Source organism: Myiozetetes cayanensis, unplaced genomic scaffold, assembly GCF_022539395.1.
Source record: "Myiozetetes cayanensis isolate MyiCay16 unplaced genomic scaffold, myiCay2020 scf2-11, whole genome shotgun sequence".
In the NCBI taxonomy this organism is placed as follows: domain Eukaryota; kingdom Metazoa; phylum Chordata; class Aves; order Passeriformes; family Tyrannidae; genus Myiozetetes; species Myiozetetes cayanensis.
Genome location: NW_026087411.1, coordinates 91,614,979 through 91,635,328, shown reverse-complemented (window position 1 = coordinate 91,635,328; position 20,350 = coordinate 91,614,979). Strand labels below are relative to the sequence as shown.

At 38.2% G+C, this 20,350-nt stretch overlaps 1 protein-coding gene across 1 annotated transcript; it reads left to right on the top strand.

Annotated features, from left to right (window-relative positions):
* The first annotated feature begins 34 nt into the window (after window positions 1-34).
* FBXO9 (F-box protein 9) lies at window positions 35-20,150 on the top strand. Its single transcript, XM_050316103.1, has 13 exons — window positions 35-358; window positions 4,130-4,207; window positions 5,201-5,359; window positions 5,792-5,849; window positions 8,718-8,817; window positions 11,880-12,010; window positions 13,550-13,664; window positions 14,201-14,319; window positions 14,609-14,699; window positions 15,681-15,776; window positions 16,512-16,605; window positions 17,295-17,449; window positions 18,768-20,150. The coding sequence occupies exons 1-13, from the start codon at window positions 356-358 to the stop codon at window positions 18,874-18,876; spliced, it is 1,308 nt and encodes a 435-aa protein (XP_050172060.1). The 5' UTR covers window positions 35-355; the 3' UTR covers window positions 18,877-20,150.
* The last annotated feature ends 200 nt before the right edge of the window (window positions 20,151-20,350 follow it).

Sequence of the window (20,350 nt, the reverse complement as noted above, 5' to 3'; positions counted from 1 at the left end):
TGCGGACTACGCTCCCCAGCCGGCCGTGCGCGCCCGCCACGGGCGGCAGAGGCGGCGCGGGCCGCGGTGCACGCTGGGGCGGGGAGTCCCCGCCGTGGCGCATCGTAGCGGCCCGCGCGGGAGGCGGCGCTCTGACCGGCGGGTCTGCCCGGGCCGTGTCCCGCCGCTGCCGCCGCCGGCCCCGCTCGCCGGGAAGATGGCTGCCGTCCGCAGGGCCCGCAGGGACTCCCGCTGCGTGGTGCGCTTCTCCGACCGAGAACTCTGCTAAGGGCCCCCCGCGGGCAGGGAAGACACACGGACCGAGCGGGGGGGCAGGGCCCCCGCGACGGGACAGCGCCGGCCGAGCGTCGGCAGCATGGTGAGCGGGCCGGGCGGCGGGAGCGCGGCCGCCGTGCAGGGCCGGCCGGGCGGGACCGGGACACGGCGGCTGTGCCCGGGAGCGGCCCCCTGGGACGAGCTGCTGCCAGGCAACCCTGCCCTGCCCTGCCCGCCTGCGGGCACCGGGGGATGCCTGTGGGAAGCGTGCCGTGATCCCACCCCGCCTCAGCGAGATACGGCCGCCTCCTGCAGAGAATACGGGGCTGATGAGTGGGGTTGCGCGGTTCGAGAACGACCGAGCTCTCCCCTAGGAACACCCGACAAATCACTGTGTCATTACAGAAAGCGTGCCTTACCTTTTCCTCCCCTCAAAAATCTGGTGGCACGCAGTCGCTCTGTAATTTAAAGGGCTCTGTCAGCCGGGCACTCCAGTTATCTGAGTTTGTAATTTAACGTATCAGAAATAGTGCTTGGTTCAGTATTGCTTTTTTGACTGCATCTCAATATGGATTTAAGTATCCATGATGAGAACTCGATTATTCAAAGTTAAACCATTTATATCACACAAGGGTGCTTAAAACGGCTCACCACTATGATTAAAACTCTTTATTTTTAAACACGGTGTTGCTTCTAACACATTGACAGAAAAATGGAGCAAATTTCTCATTTTTTCATAAAACCAAGCAGAATGTTAGCTGATGGTCACTTTGTCATGCCTGCTCCTCCCTGGGTTCTGTTCAGTTTACACATAGTCCTGTTCAACTAGTGATACTCAACTTCAAACTGTTTCTGATCTTGGCTTTATTTTGCTGAAACAGAGATCAGAACTATTAAAGGACCTGACATGACAGACAGTTTAGTAAGCGGTTGTTCTACTCTGAGGAAATCAGCATGCAATTATTGATTGCAAAACAAAACTAAACTGTGCAGATAAACTAGTTTGGCATTTGGTAAATTATTTCTAAAGGTTTGCAAGCAAATTAGAATGAAACCTATTCAGCTGACTTCTTTTTTTACAGGTCGCAGTCTTAATTCAGGTGTTTACTTTTGACACGTTGACCTTTTGGTGGCTTGACAGGCTACCACTTTTATCATGGAAAGTTAATCAAGCTGATCAGTACACACAATGATGTCTTAGTTTCAATCAGGATAAAGTCACTGTTTCATGTAACAGCTGACTTGCAGCAGAAGTGAGGTCAGCAGCATAAAGATGAACAGTCTGGATTAATCCACTAAGTAGTGGTTACAGTACAGTGTTCTGTGAATTTTAGAAACTATAACTACAACTTCAGTATTGTCAGAGTAGGGACAAGGAGCCAATTTTTATGCATTACAATGTGCTTTCTCCTACTGAAGGTCCTTGCTTCAGCATTACCTGTGTTTACTTGCTTGCCCTAGCAAAACATTAGGGTTTCAGCAGATCAAATAAATAGTGGAAAGTTGTTAATAGAGATCAGATTTACAGTCCAGTTAAGTGTGCAGTAGCAATGTGAATTAATTACTTTACTGGTAAATTTAGAGAGGTGGCCACTCAGGCTGCTGCTGCTGAGAGGAGGCAGACTTTTGATATGGGCAACTTCAGATCACACACGAATGCAGTAAAGAGGAGGTAATGGCAAAAGTAAAAGCTTTGGTTGTAATCAACTTTGTGATTTTTTGACAGCTTTTAGACTGTGGGCTAGGTCTTCATAGAATTTTTGTTTGAATTGAGGTTTAGGTTGCAAAGAGCATCAAATGACATTTTGGATGCAGTTGGTCCAGAACCACGTCTGAGTGTGAGTCAGATGTGAAGAAGTAGGGTAGTTGAACAGAGATAATGGAAGGAAAATCAAGAGTTTAACAGATTAGTGAAAAATAAGCTTTTTGAACATGTGGTAAATTTCTTAAGTAATTTTAACTCTTACTCTGAAATCAGTTTGTTTACAGACTCCATGAGTTAAAGGTCTTAGTGGGCGTGCCTTTATGCATAAGAAGATAGTGTGTTGATTTAGTTTGGAAACTGCTAGTTTCTGCATTTTGCAGATAAAACCAGGCTTATTCTGCCCTGACTTGAAAGCTGATTGGCCATAATTCAGCTGCAAACCAGAAACCTTGCACTCTATGGAGGCAAAATCAAGGCCTTACTTGTGTCAGCTCAGTGCCCTAGTAATGCACTTACAGACATCCATTTCAGCGTTAGATCATCCCTGGGCTATCTCTGCTTGGCCAACATAGACATATATACTTCCTGTATGCTAAAATAATGTGGTAGGGCTGCTGTAACTCATAGGGCATTAACTGCCTGCAATTCAGTTCTGGAATCAAAGCCCATGAAAATTCCAAGTTATTTACTCCTTGCTCAGATTTAATGCTGCCCGTTCTTTGGAGTGTTCTGGCTCACTTGTTTTCTCTGCTGAGAAGTTAAAAATGTACAGCCTTCAAGTGAGAATGTAGAAACAGATACAATATCTGTTTAACCAACCAACCCTGTCTGCATTATCAATTGTAAATGATAAATTAACTGAGACATCAGTTAGTTTTACAGATGAGAAACCAGTAAGTTTCTGGTTGTTGGGGAAACCAAAGGCATGGTACAGCTGAGCTCCAGGGAGGTGCTTGTCACCAAGACAAAGAGATTAAATGTTGCCTTCCCATCAGGTTTGCCAGTATTCTGTAGTTTGATCAAAACTTCTAGATGCTATAAAAATTTTATGAATTTTCAGAATACAAGAATGCTTTGATTTCTGCATTGTGATTGTGCAGAAGATAGAGTTTTCTTTTTGAGAGCTTGGTAGAATGTCACTGACAGAATGTCACTTTGAAGTCTGAGCAGTATCTACAATAAGAAGGAGTGGGAAACTAAACTTCTGTAAGTAGTTGTGATAATGTCAGGTTTGCCTTCTTGTAATCTCACTTTGCATTATATACTTCTACAACTATAGATGTGAATTTCAGCACAGAATGGTAGAAAAACAGGTTTGCTTCAGCTGCAGGAAGAACATTAAACAAATGTCTTAGTTCAGTTTTTTTTTCCTTACTGACATCTTGCTGCTGTTGTCATTGTAGTGGCTTGTCACTGATACTCTGAATTAGTTTTCCTTTGTTTTAGTAAATATTACATAAATCTTAGTATAATGAGAAATTCATTTGCATCTTTTTAAGTTTTCCTCTTAAACTAACTGTCTTAACTTCCTGTGTAGAACCCTGTTTAGTCAAAGGTCTTATTTGAGGTCTTAGTTGTTTAACCTCACAGCAGAACTGTAAATAAAACCAGCTGCCAAGCTCTCACACTAGCTTTTTATTTTATTTTCCAGTACATTTCTTGATTAGTTTCACATGTAAATTTTGAGATTGTCCTTATTGCCCCATAGTTTTCATAAAGTGTCTATTGTTACTCAAAACACAGGTCTTTTGTGCTTTTGTAAATCTTAAACAAATCAAAACTACCGGTTTTCTTTACAGTAAGAAGATAGTGATTAAATTTTCATTTCTTGTACAAAGCACATACTGTTTAATACTGAAGCTTTGGTTCTACGCTCTGACATAGACACTGACTGTATTATTCAGGTATGATGCCAGGGTACTGATGCATGCAAGCCTTCAAGTGATACATAAGTAATCTGTGTTGGATTAAGATGTTTAAAATGCAAACCCCACCTTCATGGAATTAATAGGGGTGTGTAATCAATACTAGTAGTTTTTAAATCAACCATGAAAAGGGGAGTATGCCTAATGTTTTGTTTTTAATGTGTGACTATGACATTTGTGCTTTGTGAATGTGCTGTAGGGAGTTACGCAGACTCTATAATCACATTTGACTGCTTTCTACTAGGCAGAAGCTGAAGAAGATTGTCACACTGATTTGGTAAGAACTGAGGACAATGACAGATCCGGTGAAGCAAATCTTCAGGTATGTCTCTCATGCTAGTGTTTTTTACAAACATAGTACTGCTGTTACTTCGTCACTTATCCTCGTTTAGTTACCACATATTTGTTGATCTGAAAAATGCTTAATCTGTCTGTCCCTTCAAAAGTGAGATAGGTACATTTTGCATTGTGTTCCAAGTGTCAAGTTCACTTTTCAGTTATCTGCGTAGATGAAAAGAAAATTTGTGGCAGATTTGGAATTTCTTTGAAGAACTATAGAAATGGGACAGCGTTTTCTCTATCGATGAAATTCCAGTTTAAGTTATCTCTCTCTCTCCTGGGCCGGAAAGCTGATAAAAGCAGACCAATAGAGAGGTGCATTCTCTTACAATACTAGATGTCTGTGTAGTTGATCTGCTGAAGTCCTGATGATTGTAGGAGATGTGTAAAATGTAACTTAAAAGATGCTGAAAAAAATGCATGACAAGAGTTATAACTTGTCTTTTTTTCTCAGAGTATAGTCCTTACTTTTTAAAAGAGAAAGGAGTAAGATCTTAATTTGTATACTATGTAAAAGACCTCCTTTATTAATGTAAGTTTACTATGCTTATATACAGAAAATTGCGTTTTCTACATTTTAATTTGAAGAGCTAATTGATTTCTTGCTTAAGATAATTCTGCATAAACAAGAAGAAACATCATGTCTAGAAACAACACTTTTCTATAGAATCTAAGGTCATAGCCATAGTACTAACAACCACTTCTTGAAATACCATCATTTTTCTTCTGAGGTGAACAGCCCAGAAAAAAGCACTTGTGTTATTGAATGAGACTGAACAAGTACTTGTGCACTTGTTTTAATTTGCTGTGAAACAATTACTAACTCCCTGTGTCAAAATTCACTGAAACCATCTAAGACTTGGAAGTGTAAAGTGTAATTTTGAAATTCTTTTTGAAGTTTGTACTGTATAATTTCTCTTCAGAATATGTAGTGTCTGAATATGTGATACTAAGTTTAATTAATCATGTCTTTTAGGCAGAGCTCCAGATGTTCAGAGCTCAGTGGATGTTTGAGCTTGCCCCGGGTGTGAGTTCTAGTGGGTTGGAACCTCTGCCATGCAGAGCATCTTCAAGAGGACCAGGAGTAAAGTCTGTAGATGCCAGAGGGAAACAGGAGATAGCAAAAGAGGAAAAGGTACAGAAAAATGGCTGTACAATTCTGAGATTTTGTTTGTGTGTGTAACTGTTGCAGTGTTAACTATCCTAAAAGTTAATGGTGAATTAAAGCCAGTGAAACAACAGAGGTCACTACTCTGTTGTCTCCATACGAATATCTTCCATAATCCTACACTGTTTTTTCTCGGTTTTATGTTTGGCTTTGAGTCACCTTAACAGTCTACTTTCTGAAAGTCTGTAGGTAAGAGATGAGCAGCTGGAATGTGGATAGTTCATTGATTGTCAATGTCAGTTATGACTTATACCACATGAATATATCTTCTTATGGAATTACTTTATTCATCTCCTTCATAGGGTACAGTAGGAAAATCAAAAGTAATTCTGAGTCAAGGGACATTGCACTTGTATTTATAAAGGATTTGAGAAATGTTCTGTGTAATTTATTGTGCAGGCAAAAGAACTTTTCCTGAAGGCAGTGGAAGAAGAACGAAATGGGGCTCTTTATGAAGGTAACACAGAAGTTTACAATGAACACCCTTATTATAGAGGAATCTAACACCCTCTGATTTATGTGCAAGTCTGCATGATGCCAGTGAACTTAAACTACATGCTCATAATAATATGAGAGCTCAATTATTCAGATAAACAAACAAACATGCTTTAAAAGGAACCACCATATCACAGTTCTAAAAGTGAAGCTAAAGTGAGATCAAGGAAAGAATTTCTAGCTTTCAGACAAAACAACAGTATCTTGAAATCTTGCAATTTAATGAAGCCCTGGATTGCTTCTTCATATAGAGTGCTTCTTTTTGTGACTTCTGTAAGGTGAAATTAGCATAATAATTAATCAAGGCAATATAATATACTGTAAGTTCACAGCTTTTGTCATTCCACTGTGAACAGAACTACTTAATCCGTGGAATTCTTTGTTATTTGGTTGTGGGGTTATTTATGATTTTTTTTAGGAGAGTGTGATGGTGTTTTTGTTTGCTTGGTTGGTTTTGTTTTGTTTTGTGGGTCTTTTTTTGTTTGAGTTTTTCTGATTACCACAGCATGCTAAGATAGCTCTTTTAAGAATTCCTGAAGTGAGTGTTTAAATCTGGTAGTCTTATGAGGCTTACCATAAATATTTAAATTGCTTAGTTGCTTGCTCTCTTGCTACCAGCAGTAGTAAAATGGAAATTCAAAGTTTTCTTTTTCATATTTAGTTTTCAGAATATATAGAGTAAGAAGCCTACTCTAACTGCCAAGGCCTGTAGGTCAGTAGTGGAGATACCAGTTTTCTATTTGTTTCCTGTGAAAAACAGAACTCCAACTTGCCATCCTGCTCATCCACTGCAGGTTTTGGCCACTGTGTTTAAAGTGCATATGCAAAAAAAGTTAAGATATGCAAGTCTGAGAGTACTCTGGAAACTCCTGAACTCAGCCACCTGCTGAATGCAAAATTTCCTCTCCACCATGGGAGTTCTCCTTCTCTTGCAAGGGGATTCTGGTGGTTGTTTTATATCTCAAATAAACTGAGTGTGTGAGTCCTCTGTAGGTAATAACATTAGTTGTCTCAGTTTCTAATTTATTACATGTTTCTACTGGGAAAAATTACTTTAGGTAAATATATGTTGAGTGTGGGATTAAATGCACAGTAAAAAGGTACGTCAGAACTAGAAATCTGGCGTGTAATCTATCATTTAGGAAATTGTGAAGTAGATATGTGAAGATTCTTTCTGAGTGAATTTTTAAAAAAGTGAGGAAAGCAGTCTTTTTAAACACTGTGTATATAAAATGAAAGCTATGGCTTCATCTGCTTGAGTTCATTCCTGGTATGTTAAACATAGCAGCAGAGAAGTAGTAATATCAATCAGAATTGCATTCACAAAGGTGTTCCAGGCATCTGGATTGCATGAGTATGAATCCATCTTTCTCAGTTGAATTTGATTTGAGACTTAAAGAAACTAAACTGAACTGTTTCTACACACACATCTGAGACCTTAGAGACACAGTCCAGTGCCAGACCCAAATATATTACTGAGCACGTGTTGGGGCATCTGTTTTCAGAGCAGACTTTTAATTTGCTGACCTGGACCAGGTCACCAGAATCTAAGTGGCATTTCAACCTGCTTCTGAAATCTGCTGATGACTGACGTTTGTGAGACAATTGTGTGCAGCAGCTTAGTCTTGCTTCAGTACACTCCACGTCTCATCTGCAAGATTAAATGCTAAAGTTGAGGCTGATCTGTGTTTAGCTGGCTGCTGGTATTCCTCATCCTCAGCAGCCAAAGGATACTGCTTGTCAGTAACTGGCCCTGACATGAACTCAAGGAAATAGGAACGGTTACTAGCCCCAAACTCAGGTTTCTTAGACAAATTTAGAGCTTCATACTCACTGATTATTTGTTTGAGTTTTGGTTTTAAGAGTCCAACTGAGGAAGAATTGCCCTCTGATCTTGGTATCAACATGTGGGAATACAAAGAGACATATAAATACATGGTCTTAATACTGGTATTAAAACAGATAGAATGTGCATGGAGCAAATTCATTTAAATTAAGAAGGATTCACAGAGTTGACTCAGAGGAAAGGCGTTCTGCTGCTTAAATAAGTTTGTTGCCACAGGGTGATTTTCCTGAACCTCCTCTACTCAGTTTTGTAGGATCTTTTGGAGTGTTAAAGGCAGAAGTACTTTCTCTATGTGCAAGAACAGTGTGCAAAATCCAATCTGTCAGTTTTTCCTTCAAACCCCATAGTCATGTGGCAAGGCTGCTTTCCTCACCCTCAGCATTTTCAGTGGCTTACTTCTGTGCTTTCTTTAGTTCCAAGGGGTTTGCCATAGGGAAATTGACTTGTTTTGCATTTGTTGTTGAAGTTTTAAAATTAGAACAATATTTTATTGATCTTCCTCACATATATAATGCTGTATATGTCTGAATACCTCTACCAGGAACAACATGTACCTGCATAATTTTTCTCTTCCATGTTCCTCATGATTACTTACAAATATACTGCCTAAAATCTTTGTGGTGTGTTGAGAAAGCTTTGTAAGAGCCGGGTGACAAACGTTATCAGGACTTTGTAACATTTTAATGTAAAATTTTGTACTCCATCGTTGAAATTGTAGTAAATTTGTAAAAGCTGAAGCACACCTGAGATAGCTGTTTATTCTGAAAAAGTACATGTCATTTTTAGTTTTTAAAATAGGTGCTTAATGTTCCTCTCTTATGTGTTTTATTTAAACCTAAATAGTTCAGACTAAATAAGATTTCTTAGGCAAAGGCGTTTTCAAGCTTTTTAGTGCTTTTAATGAAAGCTGTCTCTCTGAAAACAATCTTTTGATAAGCTAGTGTGGGCATCAGATATGTTGAAACATCAAACCTTTCTTTTCAGCCATCAAGTTTTATCGTCTAGCCATGCAGCTTGTACCTGATATAGAGTTTAAGATCACCTATACACGGTCCCCAGATGGTGATGGAGTTGGAAAGAGGTGGTAAGTATCAAAATTTACTAATCAAGTGCATAGGAGTATTGAAACATGATATTTTGTTTCTGAAGCATATCAATACTCCACTCTGATACACAGTTGTAAGTCTCTTAATATCTGGAAAACTTATTTCCTCTCAGTTGAATAGACTGCTTCACAAAAAGTTTACAGATGTATTAGTCTAAGGAAGACTTTTCTACCTTGTCCTTCAAAGACAGTAACAGGCTTGTTTGGAGCTAGGTAATTTCAGGTGAAAGGATTACAAATAGTCATGTTGTTACTTAAAAAAGGAAGAAAACGTCAGTCACTTTATTTTGTTTTTTGATTTTCAGATTTAGGATCATCTACGAAGTTGTAGATGGCAAAAAGATTAATCAGTAAGAGCTTCGTATTGTGGAATAAGCATCTTAATTAAGCAAGGGAATAATCCATTGTTCTTGTGCTGACTGACTAAATGAGAGCATTTTCAATAAGTAAAGCAATACATTTAGAAGCTCACAGATAATAATCTGAGTAGTCTAGTCTTTCACCATTACAAGCATCAGAATACCCCTAGCCTCAATACACCGGATGTGTAACGTCTTAAAAGTTGGCCTAAATTGAGCCCAAGACTTGTGTTTGAGGGCAGAATTCAGGTTAGGGCCAAAACCCCTGTTATGGCTCACATAACCTAGTGAAGATGAGCTTATGGAGCACAGGTTCCCGATTCATTGCTCACTCAGCAGCCGTGGATGCTGCTGATAGCTACAAGAAATCAAGAATTTTAAAATGGAGAATAAAAAAGGAAAGTACAACCATGTCCCTGTGATATTACTAGTTCAGTCTTGTTGCCCCAGGGCAATACAGCTCCAGTGCAGCAGTTAACTCAATATAAAAGAGTGGAAGATGAGCTAAGTGCTTTATTTACATCTCTTACTCTAGTTTCTGAATGGGCTGCTGGCATGAAATCTTTGCTGTGCATTTGTGTGCTAGGAAAACTACTGGATGATACACTATAGTAATGTAAAAATCTTGGTTTTCTTAGGATTATTTTCTTACTTCAGCAATTGTTTTCTCTGTTAAGACTCTCTGACACCAAGGTGGGAAGGAGTGTTGATCTGCTGGAGGGTAGGAAGGATCTACAGAGGGAGCTGGATCTACAGAGGGATCTGGACAGGCTGGATTGATGGGCCAAGGCCAATTGTACGATGTTCAACAAGGTGAAGTGCAGAGTCCTGCACTTGGGTCACAACAGCCCCAGGCAGTGCTCCAGGCTGGGGGCAGGGTGTTTGGAAAGCTGCCTGGCAGAAGAGGACCTTGGGGGTGCTGGTCGACAGTGACTGAACAGGAGCCAGCAGTTCGCCCTGGTGGCCAGGAAGGCCAGTGCCATCCTGGCCTGTATCAAAAATAGTGTGACCAACAGGACCAGGACAGTGATCATCATCCCTCTGTACTTTGCACTGGGAGGCCACACCTTGAGTATTTTGTCCAGTTCTGTGCCCCTCACTACAAGAAAGAGAGACATTGAGGTGCTGGAGCGTGTCCAGAGAAAAGCAACAAAACTGGTGAAAGGTCTGGAGCACAAGTCTTGCGAGGTGTGGCTGAGGGAGCTGGAGAAAAGGAGGCTCAAGGGAGATCTTGTTGCTCATTACCTGAAAGGAGGTTGTAGCAAGGTGGGGGTTGGTCTCTTCTCCCAAATAACAAGCAATAGGACTAGAAAAAATGACCTCAGGGTGTACCAGGGGAGGTTTAGATTGGATATTAGGGAAATTCTGTGTTTTCACAGAAGGGCTTGTCAAACACTGGAACAGGCTGCTCAGGGAAGTAAGTGTTTGAGTCACCGTTCCTGAAGGTACTTAAAAGATGTGTAGATGTGGCACCTAGGGACGTGGTTTAATGGTGGACTTGGCAGTGCTGGCTTAATGATTGGACTCAGTGATCTCAGAGGTCATTTCCAACCTAAATGATTCTATGAATTTTTATTCAGTTTTTTAAATGTTACTGCACTGTTCCCAGCACTACATGACAGTGAGGGAAAACTAACCAGTACTCTCAATTGTTTAAAAGCAGTATTTGTAGAGATGTGTTCTTTCCAGAGATTCTAGTTGTAGTGGTTTTGCTTTCTGAAGGACTATTGTAGGTGTTTTATATGAACTTGATGAGACAAAAGATTACGCAATTACATTTGGAAAAAACAATCTGCAGTGTGGCCTGTACATACTGGGACTGACCATTATATTCATCAAAATAAAGGAAGGCATGTTCAGTGCAACATTTTGCTGTAGTTATGATAGGCCCAAACATAATTGTCTTCTCTGTGATACCTTAAAACCCATTGGTAGGTCAAGGAATTTGTGTAGTTTGTGGTTAATTGGTGCAAGCAAGCATGCAGCTATTAAAGGATATTGTGATACAGCTTAAATTTAGATTTTTTTTTTAATGTGGTAATGTTCTTTTATCACTTAGTAGTCCTTCAGGTTTATTGATGAGTAGCAAGCTTATTGTTTCTGTTCTACTATCTTGTTCTGGCCCCTGAAGTTTATTACATCTGTCTGTTTACAGAATAAGTAAAAAAGTAGTTTTCCTTCATTGTTGTTCAATAAACCAACTGAAGATCACTCTTCAGTGAATAATTCAAGAGTAAAAAATAATCCTGAATTGTTTTTAATATCTTACATTATGACAAGGATTACAAAATAGAGCTTTTCATTATTGACACTTTATCTCCTGCATATGCCATATCTTAGACAAAGTGAAAGATGAGATTTGTCTTTTCATGGGGTCAGGAAATTCTTCAGTGACTTCAACAAAAAAAGTGAATAGCGAACTCTCAAATCCAGAAAAAAACTGGAATGGGAATTAAATGAAACAAACCCAGTTGTTACTGTCAGAGGGATTCCAGCAAAGTATAAATGAATTTGATAATATTGTAGTAGTTGTTTTATTAGATGATGAAATGAGATTGCTTTAAAAACATACAGGAAACAACTCTATTAAATGAGGGTAAGGCCGTGGATTGATGCCAAGATGAGGACATCTGTTGGTATGTTTTGTCCAGTAACACAGTATTGGCATTCCCCCTTTTCTAGTGTTGAGGAGAACAAAGAGGATGACAAAATGGCTGATCTCCTGTCGGATTTCCAGCAGCAGTTAACTCTTCAGGAATCTTCAGTCAAACTTTGTCAGCCTGAGGTTGATGTCAGCCAGACCCATATCTCAGGTATGAGTTAAATAAAATACACTGTAAGAGTTCAGAGGCAAAAATTTATAGAGACGTTTCACTCTATTAAAACATTTGTCTTCTTCATTCAAAAGTCACCTTTGAAGAAATTCACACAGTATCTCTTTATTTACTTTTATAGTTAGATATAAAGAAAGAAAAGATCATCAATAGCTAAACAGATCTTGTTCTAATTTTTCCATGTAGTACTACTACTGAGTAGAATTTTCAGGATCAGAGTCATACTTAAATGTAGCAGCTTCTAGGAACAGCCTTGGTGAAGTAAATATATTCCAGTTTTCTTTCCAGTTTTTTCTTTGTTTCATTTGCAAATATCTATTATAATTTTTTAAGTGTGAATAAGAGACAATTGTTCTGTGAAGAATATTCATCTTTGCATTTCCTATTTTTATCTGATTCTGTAGATTTTTGCAACAAATATGTTTTCAAGTTCAGTAAGACTATATAAAAAACTAGAAAGTCTTTTGAAGGTTAATGATTTTCAGCACTCCAGTTCTAGGACAGTTATCCTTAGATTTCCTTATGAGATCTAAATTGTAGAGAGTGTATATAAGCCATGAACTCTCTTAAAAACAGATGCCTCTAAAGCATGTGTATTTTGCATCTTGAATTGTCAGTTGCTCTTGGAAATCTTGGTCTAATCTCCTCTGTTCTGGTTAAGAAAAGAAAATAAAGTGAAATGAAGCAAGGTGTTCATGGACATCACAGCAGCACAATAGTCACAGACCTCAGCAGCTCAAGGAAAAATTAAGCAGTACAAAGCAATGTATTTGGCTGAATTGATATCCTTTGTTCCATATTACATTTTATTGACTGGACAGGATCAGACCTCTGCTATGTAACTGACATGCTGAATATATATTTACTTCCCCTCCCCTGGACAATTTTTTATAGTTTTTTTCCTTTCTACAAGTAAAGCTTAGGACCAAGGTCACATTCTTCACCAGAAATACTATAATATTTTTCCCTTAGGAAAGAGAAAGTCTTTCATTACAGCAGTGCTGTGTGATACCATTTTCAGTCATTGGACCCATACCACAAAATATGACAGTGATATCAATTCAATTTCACAGTGGATAGTTTGTTCTTAGGGCCTCCAGTACTGAACCTGACCTGAGTTTATTTAGCTTTTCACACGAAAGCAGTATGCTTTGAGGTAATGTTGCACACTTGATTTATTTGAAGAAAATACTGCTTTGTGGGTAGTGTGCAATGTGTATGTTGAAATTTTGGTATAACACCTTACAGGTGTGGATATTTGTAGTCTAAACCAATGTGTTATCTAATCATCTCACCATAATGCAGTTTCAGTTCTTGATTTTTGTTCCTTTGTTATGTGACTTTTTTCTAATGTAAAGTGACTTTTCAAACTAAAGATTTTTTTTTTGTTCTGTGGCATCTGGCTACAATGTGAAAAAGTAGGATTTTTTAATGGAAAACAAAAGCCAAACCTGGAATTACAGATAACTTACTGATTTACAGGTTACCATCTAACAAGGATTTCCTTTCTCTTTGCAGCATTGCCTATGGAAGTACTTATGTACATTTTCCGATGGGTGGTTTCAAGTGACCTGGATCTAAGATCATTGGAGCAATTATCTCTTGTTTGTCGTGGATTTTACATTTGTGCCAGGTATTGCAGATACTGTATCTAGAGTAAAGCTTCTCTTTGCACCAAGTATATCCTGCTTTTCCTTCCCATGGACACTTTCATGTTACACTCCTCACAGTGCTAATCAGCTTTTGAATACACCACTAAATAGTATGTTAGATAGATGACTTCACTGTAAATAAAAAATGCAACAGAAAGTCTTACTTGCTCTACCTTATTTTCATGTTAGAGTTGCAGGTCTCCAAAATATGGTCTGTTGTGTTGTCATCCTCATATGACCACACAGGAAAGTGCCAGGCTGCTGCAATATTGTGGTTCTGCACTTGGCTGACAATGGCATTATGTTCTTGAATTTCACTGAAAAGAGGAAATGGCTTTCAGATGCTCCAGGATTAAGTAAATTAGTCAATGATTTTAAATTATGAGCTATTCTTGCTCAAGAAAATTTCTTTCAGTTGCATCCAGACTAAATAATGGAGTGTGTTACTTTGATATGTGAAAGCTAAACAAGGTTTATAGGGAAGTTATGGGGTTTGCATTTTTCTCATTCTCACTAGAGATCCTGAAATCTGGCATCAAGTCTGTTTGAAAATATGGGGCAGGAGCTGCAATAAACTTGTCCCGTATGCCTCCTGGAGGGAAATGTTTTTGGAGAGGCCTCGTGTTCGATTTGATGGTAAGCCATACTTTTGGAAATAGTTGTAACTGTGCATGGAATTCTGACAGAAGCAATTAGATGGGTTTGATGCTTGTGAAGTCATTAGACCTAAGCTGAATTTATTTGTGCATTTGCAGTTTGTAGAATATCTGCAAAGAGAAAGGAAGGGTGTGAGGGATGAAAATAAGAACTTTCATGTGTATAAGTAACAAAAGTATACTCAAAATTTTTAGATTGTTGGTATTTTATCTTAAATATGTTATGTTTTTAATTTTTGTTCATACACTTATATCTTCCTCTTCTCTAGGTGTCTATGTCAGCAAGACAAAATACATACGTCAAGGAGAACAATCTCTTGATGGTTTCTATAGAGCATGGCACCAAGTGGAATATTACAGGTAGAGCTGTAGTACAATGAGTGAGTGAAATGTTTCTCTCTCTTAAGTTCTGTAAATCCAGCCCTTGATAACACAGACACTAATCATTCTGTAAAACTGAATGGAACTGCTACAGTGTGTAAAGCTATGTGTATTTTTTGACAATAGGTTTTAAGAAATAGGATTTATTATTAGAATAGAAATTACAAAAGTAGAAATGAGCTTAAAAGCACATTTCATCCTCAGTTATCCCATGCCATGTGGATAAAGCTTAAACATTAACAATAGTAGTACTCTGCTATAGAGTTCTTTCCCCAAACCACTTCTGCTTTACTTTTCTTATATAATACATGACACAGTTCAGGCTGCAAACTGTTCATAGAAATCATTGAATCGCATGGCTGCTGCTGCAGTCTCACAAACATCAGCACAGTATCCGAGTACTGTAAAAATTGATCAGATCCCAGAACCTGAAAAAGTCCATATGACATTGTCCATTCTGTACTGGTACTGTAACTAAGATTGTGTTGCATTGGTCTCAGTTGATGCTAGGAATGGAGAAACTTACTTAAACTCAGTTTTGATGCCAGGGTAGCCACCTTGCTTTGATAGAAGTGACAAAACTTCTGAAATTCTGCCCTCTTTCACAACTCTTCATAACTTGATCTTTTAATCTTCAAAACTCTCTGTTGATTTCTGAGGTGGTGGATTCTCTGTCCCTGGAGGTTTTTGAGATGAGACTGAATGTGGCACTTAGTGCCATGGTCTAGTAACTGTGGTGGTAGTGGATCAAGGGTTGGACTTGATGATCTCAGAGGCCTTTTCCAAACTGGCTGATTCTATGATTCTGTGATCTCTTTTTTTGTTATATGTGAAGAAATGTGTTTTCAAGTGCTCTTGCCCATTAAGGTAACATGGTGTGAATTTAAAAGCAAACAAACAAACAACAATAGCAAAATGAGATGTTTTCTAGATTTGTATTGTGTAATTATGTTTTTGCAGGTATTTGAGATTCTTTCCAGATGGTCAAGTTATGATGCTAACAACTCCTGAAGATCCTCAATCTATAGTTCCTCGCTTACGGACTAAAAACACAAGGTTATTGAGATAAAGTATTTGGCTCTACAATTTTCATTTTGCTTTACCTAGCAATTTCTATTTACTTTTGTCTCAGATTCTATATTCTGACTTAGCAAAACAAGAGTAAAAATGCAATGTCATTTATGTTGTGTTACAGAACTACAAAAAATGTTGATCTTGGTGCAAAGATATCTTTCATTCTAGTGGCCTGATATTGTCATTAGATTTCCTTCGTGGGTTATGTGGTTTTAAATTTTTAAGGGAAGTAGATGGAAGAGTACATGATATTAACTTGGTGGTTTTAGAATTCTGTTAAAAACCCTGTCTTGTTATAACTGCTTTCTCACACTTCCTTGACAAGAGGAAAGTGAAGATTTCAATGGGATATGACTAAATTACTACTTCTAGATGTTTGCATGTAAAAACATAGAAAATCATTTGCAGCTTGAGAACAGATTAGAGCTGTTCACCAAAAGTCTGAAAATACTTAGCAACAGGCTAGGTAGAACCAACTAACTTACCTTTACTGTCCTATTTAGGAAAATGAGAAGCAACTTGACGAAAAGTTTTCATCATCTAGTATCATCGATGAACCTGGCACTTTACTAAATGGAAATAAGAAATAGGTTCCTTAATTATGATATGCAGTCAGTCTTTGTTTCATTGTTGATATTTGTTTTTATAAGTACTTCACTCTTTAGAGACACAGAATATTTTTACGTCCTTGACATTATCGTCCTTTTAACCTTCCAGAACGGATGCAATCTTGCTTGGTCATTATCGCCTTTCCCAGGAAACAGACAATCAAACCAAAGTATTTGCTGTAATAATGAAGAAAAAGGAAGAGGTAGGTAGAAAAATAGAGTAGAGGAGAAATAGGTGAACGAGGGGGCTTTTTAATAAGTTTTTTCTCAAACTGAATATTTTACAGGACCCAAAGATTTGCATTACACCAAAGCATTAAAAATTATTTTGACTTTTTAAGTTGATTAAAAACAAAATGTGAATAAGCATAGTGATGTCTCTTATATTTTTTCCCCCAATCTGTAATCTTCTATTCAGGCAAATAGACACCATGTTCATATTTGAACAACGGTTCTCTCCCTTGGCATTAATTGCCATGTGTGGTGCTATTAGGTGTCAACATTGTTAAAAGAAAGGAAGGATGAAGGAGGTAATTTTTTGAGGTCAGATTTGACTGTGTGCAGTGAGATTCCACAACATTAAATAAAACTAGATAAACAGTACTTTCTAATTGAATTCTGAATGATTGGTCAACTCATTTACATTACAAAATTTTCTAATTACTAAGTGCGTGTCAAGAGAAATTTGTGAACAGGTAGAAGTGTTACAATGAGTTTGCACAGTCTGGGTGGTGTCTCCCATGCTTGTATTGCATTCTGTGAAAACTTCTTCCATCATCTACATTTACGTATTTTCAAGGAATGCCAGTACTTACTTTTAAGTATGAGAGTTTAACAGTCTGGTTGCACAGTGTTCTTTGTAGGTCATGAAACTTCTTATTTCTCTGTACAGAAACCAGTTGACTACCACAAGTACAGGTATTTCCGCCGGGTTCCTGCACAAGAAACAGATCACAGTTTTCATGTAGGACTACAGTTGTGCTCCAGTGGGCGCCAGACATTCAACAAACTTGTGTGGATACATCATTCTTGTCACATAACCTACAGGTGAGTAAATGGAGAACAAGAGCAAAGAAGGATACTTACCTGTAGAAATACATGTGATCCTAAATTGTTCAATACTAAGTACAGAAGATGTAAAGATATTGAGACTTAAATGGCTTTAACAAAATGTCCTGGAAACAGTAACTGGTCCTGATTTAATATATCATAATGAACTCTTACATTAAGAAATCTCAAGATTTTAGTAACCTGGTCTAATGATAATGGGAAGTTTCCTAATTAGTAGTACTGCAGTATTTTAGCCTTTTAAAGGATTTATGCAGAGTTGATTTCAGAAATGCATCAGGATTGAATGACTTAGCGTGTGCACTACTGAAGCACCACACTGAAGGGGTGTTGAAAACATACATTTGTTAAGGTGTATTTCTTTTCCACTGTGGATGTGTCATCTGGAGATGTCTGCACTCCTCATGTGAGAACTGTAACGTTTGCAAACTGTATAATTAAGCAGTGCAGAGTATGGGCGTGTGACCAGCTGTTCTGGTCACTAACCAGGCAAGAGCCATGACCACTGCTCTTGCACCTGATGCTCTGAATGACTGGCAAGTTCACTCTCCAGATGTTTGAGGTTGGGTGGGTTTAGGCCTTGTCATCCAACGTTCTTGGTCTATATATTCAGTATTTTTATAGGGACATAGCTCAGCTGTTGCACTGTGAGAATATAAAATGTAGGAAATAAACTAGTGGTGTTTGGAAGTATAGGTAACTCCTTAAACAGAAAAACTGTTTTTACAAAACCCGATATTGTCATGCCTAATCTATGAAGAAGTGGCAATATCATAGGCATTTTCAGCATGAAGTTTCTGTACTGCTCAGGTTCTACTCTAACTCTCAGTATGGTGTTGCCCTGTTGAAACTAGAATAAAGATGAGTATAAAACACAGCTAAGAGGATGTATGCTTGTCACTGATGTTCAGAATTATTTGAGTTCCTTTTCTTTAAAGTTTTGTAAATGTGCAAGTTTTAGTGACACCTTGTATTCAAATTCAGGGTTCTAAGTGAAACAAATGAAAGGGGATTTTTTTACTTCAATATTGATTTGACTTGAGTGTCATCCTGTACTGTTTCAAGTGTTGGAGCTAATAATAAGAGTGGAAAGTGGTTTCTTTGATATGGAAGTAGAAGTGAATTCTATGTAATGTGATTCAGCCAATGTTCAAATGCTTTCAGAACAAGGCAGTACAAAAGGCACTTTATTTCATCTGTAGTTTGGTGCACACACTGTACTGTCAAACATGATTCCGTTATGGAGAGACTTAAACAGCAACTAGTGTCTGATTTAACTTCTGAATGCTCTTTGCAGATCGACTGGTGAGACAGCTGTTACTACTTTCGACATTGACAAAATGTACACCCCTTTGTTCTTTGCACGAGTGAAGAGTTTTACTGCATTTTCAGAAAAGCCGCTCTAAGAAACACCTTCTCCTCTCACAACTTCTGCATGAGTAAAAGGTTGTAGCTAATAAGCACTTAAGTTATAAATGTGTATATATTTGGAAGATTTTAAAATTCTGGGTAATTTTATGAAGGCAGTTTCTTCTGTTTGATTATGAATGTCAGGGATTTATTTTTCAGATCAAACTTATGAGTATTAAACACCTTTTATTTGTGATAAGAATTTGATAACAAAGTTCTGGTTTGTTGTGTTGGTTTCAGTTTTTTTTAAACAGATTTTATAAATCAGTCTGCTTAAAATGTGAGTCTTCATCTGCCTAGACATTTGATTTGTTGAAAAGGAATCATAGGAAAATCTCACGGTCCATAGGACAGTGTATATGGTCTCTGGTGAAAGCTTGAAATGTGAAGGGGAGAAAGTTGTCATCTGTTAAACTGTGTGACTTAAACTTCAAATAAATGTTTTCTTGAAATTAAACTTATTTTGTTTGCCTTTAAGATCTGGCATTTTGTCAACATCAACCTTAAGGAAAATCAGACAAGGAAAAGCAAGCACGAAGTATAAAATTTATCTGCAGAGGTTCATCCCCACCAATGCAGTCGTGTCCGTTGGTCATGAATGTAATTTGGTCTTGGTAGAAGTTCAGTGGAACCTGCCTTCTCCTCGTGATGTGTGTGGAGGGGAGAGGGATATGGGCAGTGAGTTGCTGTCTTGTGCTGTAGGATGGGTTTGCAGGTATGTGGCCTTGCTCGGGAAGCATCACAGTGCAAGGGTGAAATGCTGGTGCATTGGCCAGGTTTGAATGCACAGGTGAGCAGGGCTCTCTTGGACACGACTGTACTGTGTTATAACCCTTCATCTAACCTCGCTACAGATGCTGTAAAGCCTTTGAGCATTCGTTGTACTAAGATAAATTTTGAGGCTGCTGTAGATGTTCAGGTGCTGTGTACTGCTAATCATGAAGTGTACCTTGAGGTTTGGTGCAGGTGCTGTACGCTGCTTCTCCTGCATATATCGCTTGGGGGTGTAGTGCAGACATTGTAATGCTGCTTATTATGTGTGTATCTTGGATTCTGAAAGAACTGAAGCTTTTTAGTAGTTGGTTTTTTTAAGCCATTTTGCATAATTTACCTTTGATCTTCTTGTTTCAAAATACTCACCTGGACTTGAGGACTAAAATGTGAAAGCTGTGGAAAGAACTATACTTGTTCTATAATTAATAAAGTGTATCTTTGCAAGGAGCTACATGATTCAAAAGTACATTAATAAATCATGATTTTGAACACGCAATCCTACTGGCAATTTCTTATTTTCCCAAGAAATCATTATTTTTATACAGTTAATGGTGATTAGTTAGGAGCTACCATGCATAAACTGTATGCTAGGCAAGATTGACAGGTAGAATTAGCCTCTTAATGACTTTTTATTACACTGCTTACAGGTTAGCTGAGGAAAGTAGAGTAGTTTTCAGAACACGAGTTCTGAATGAG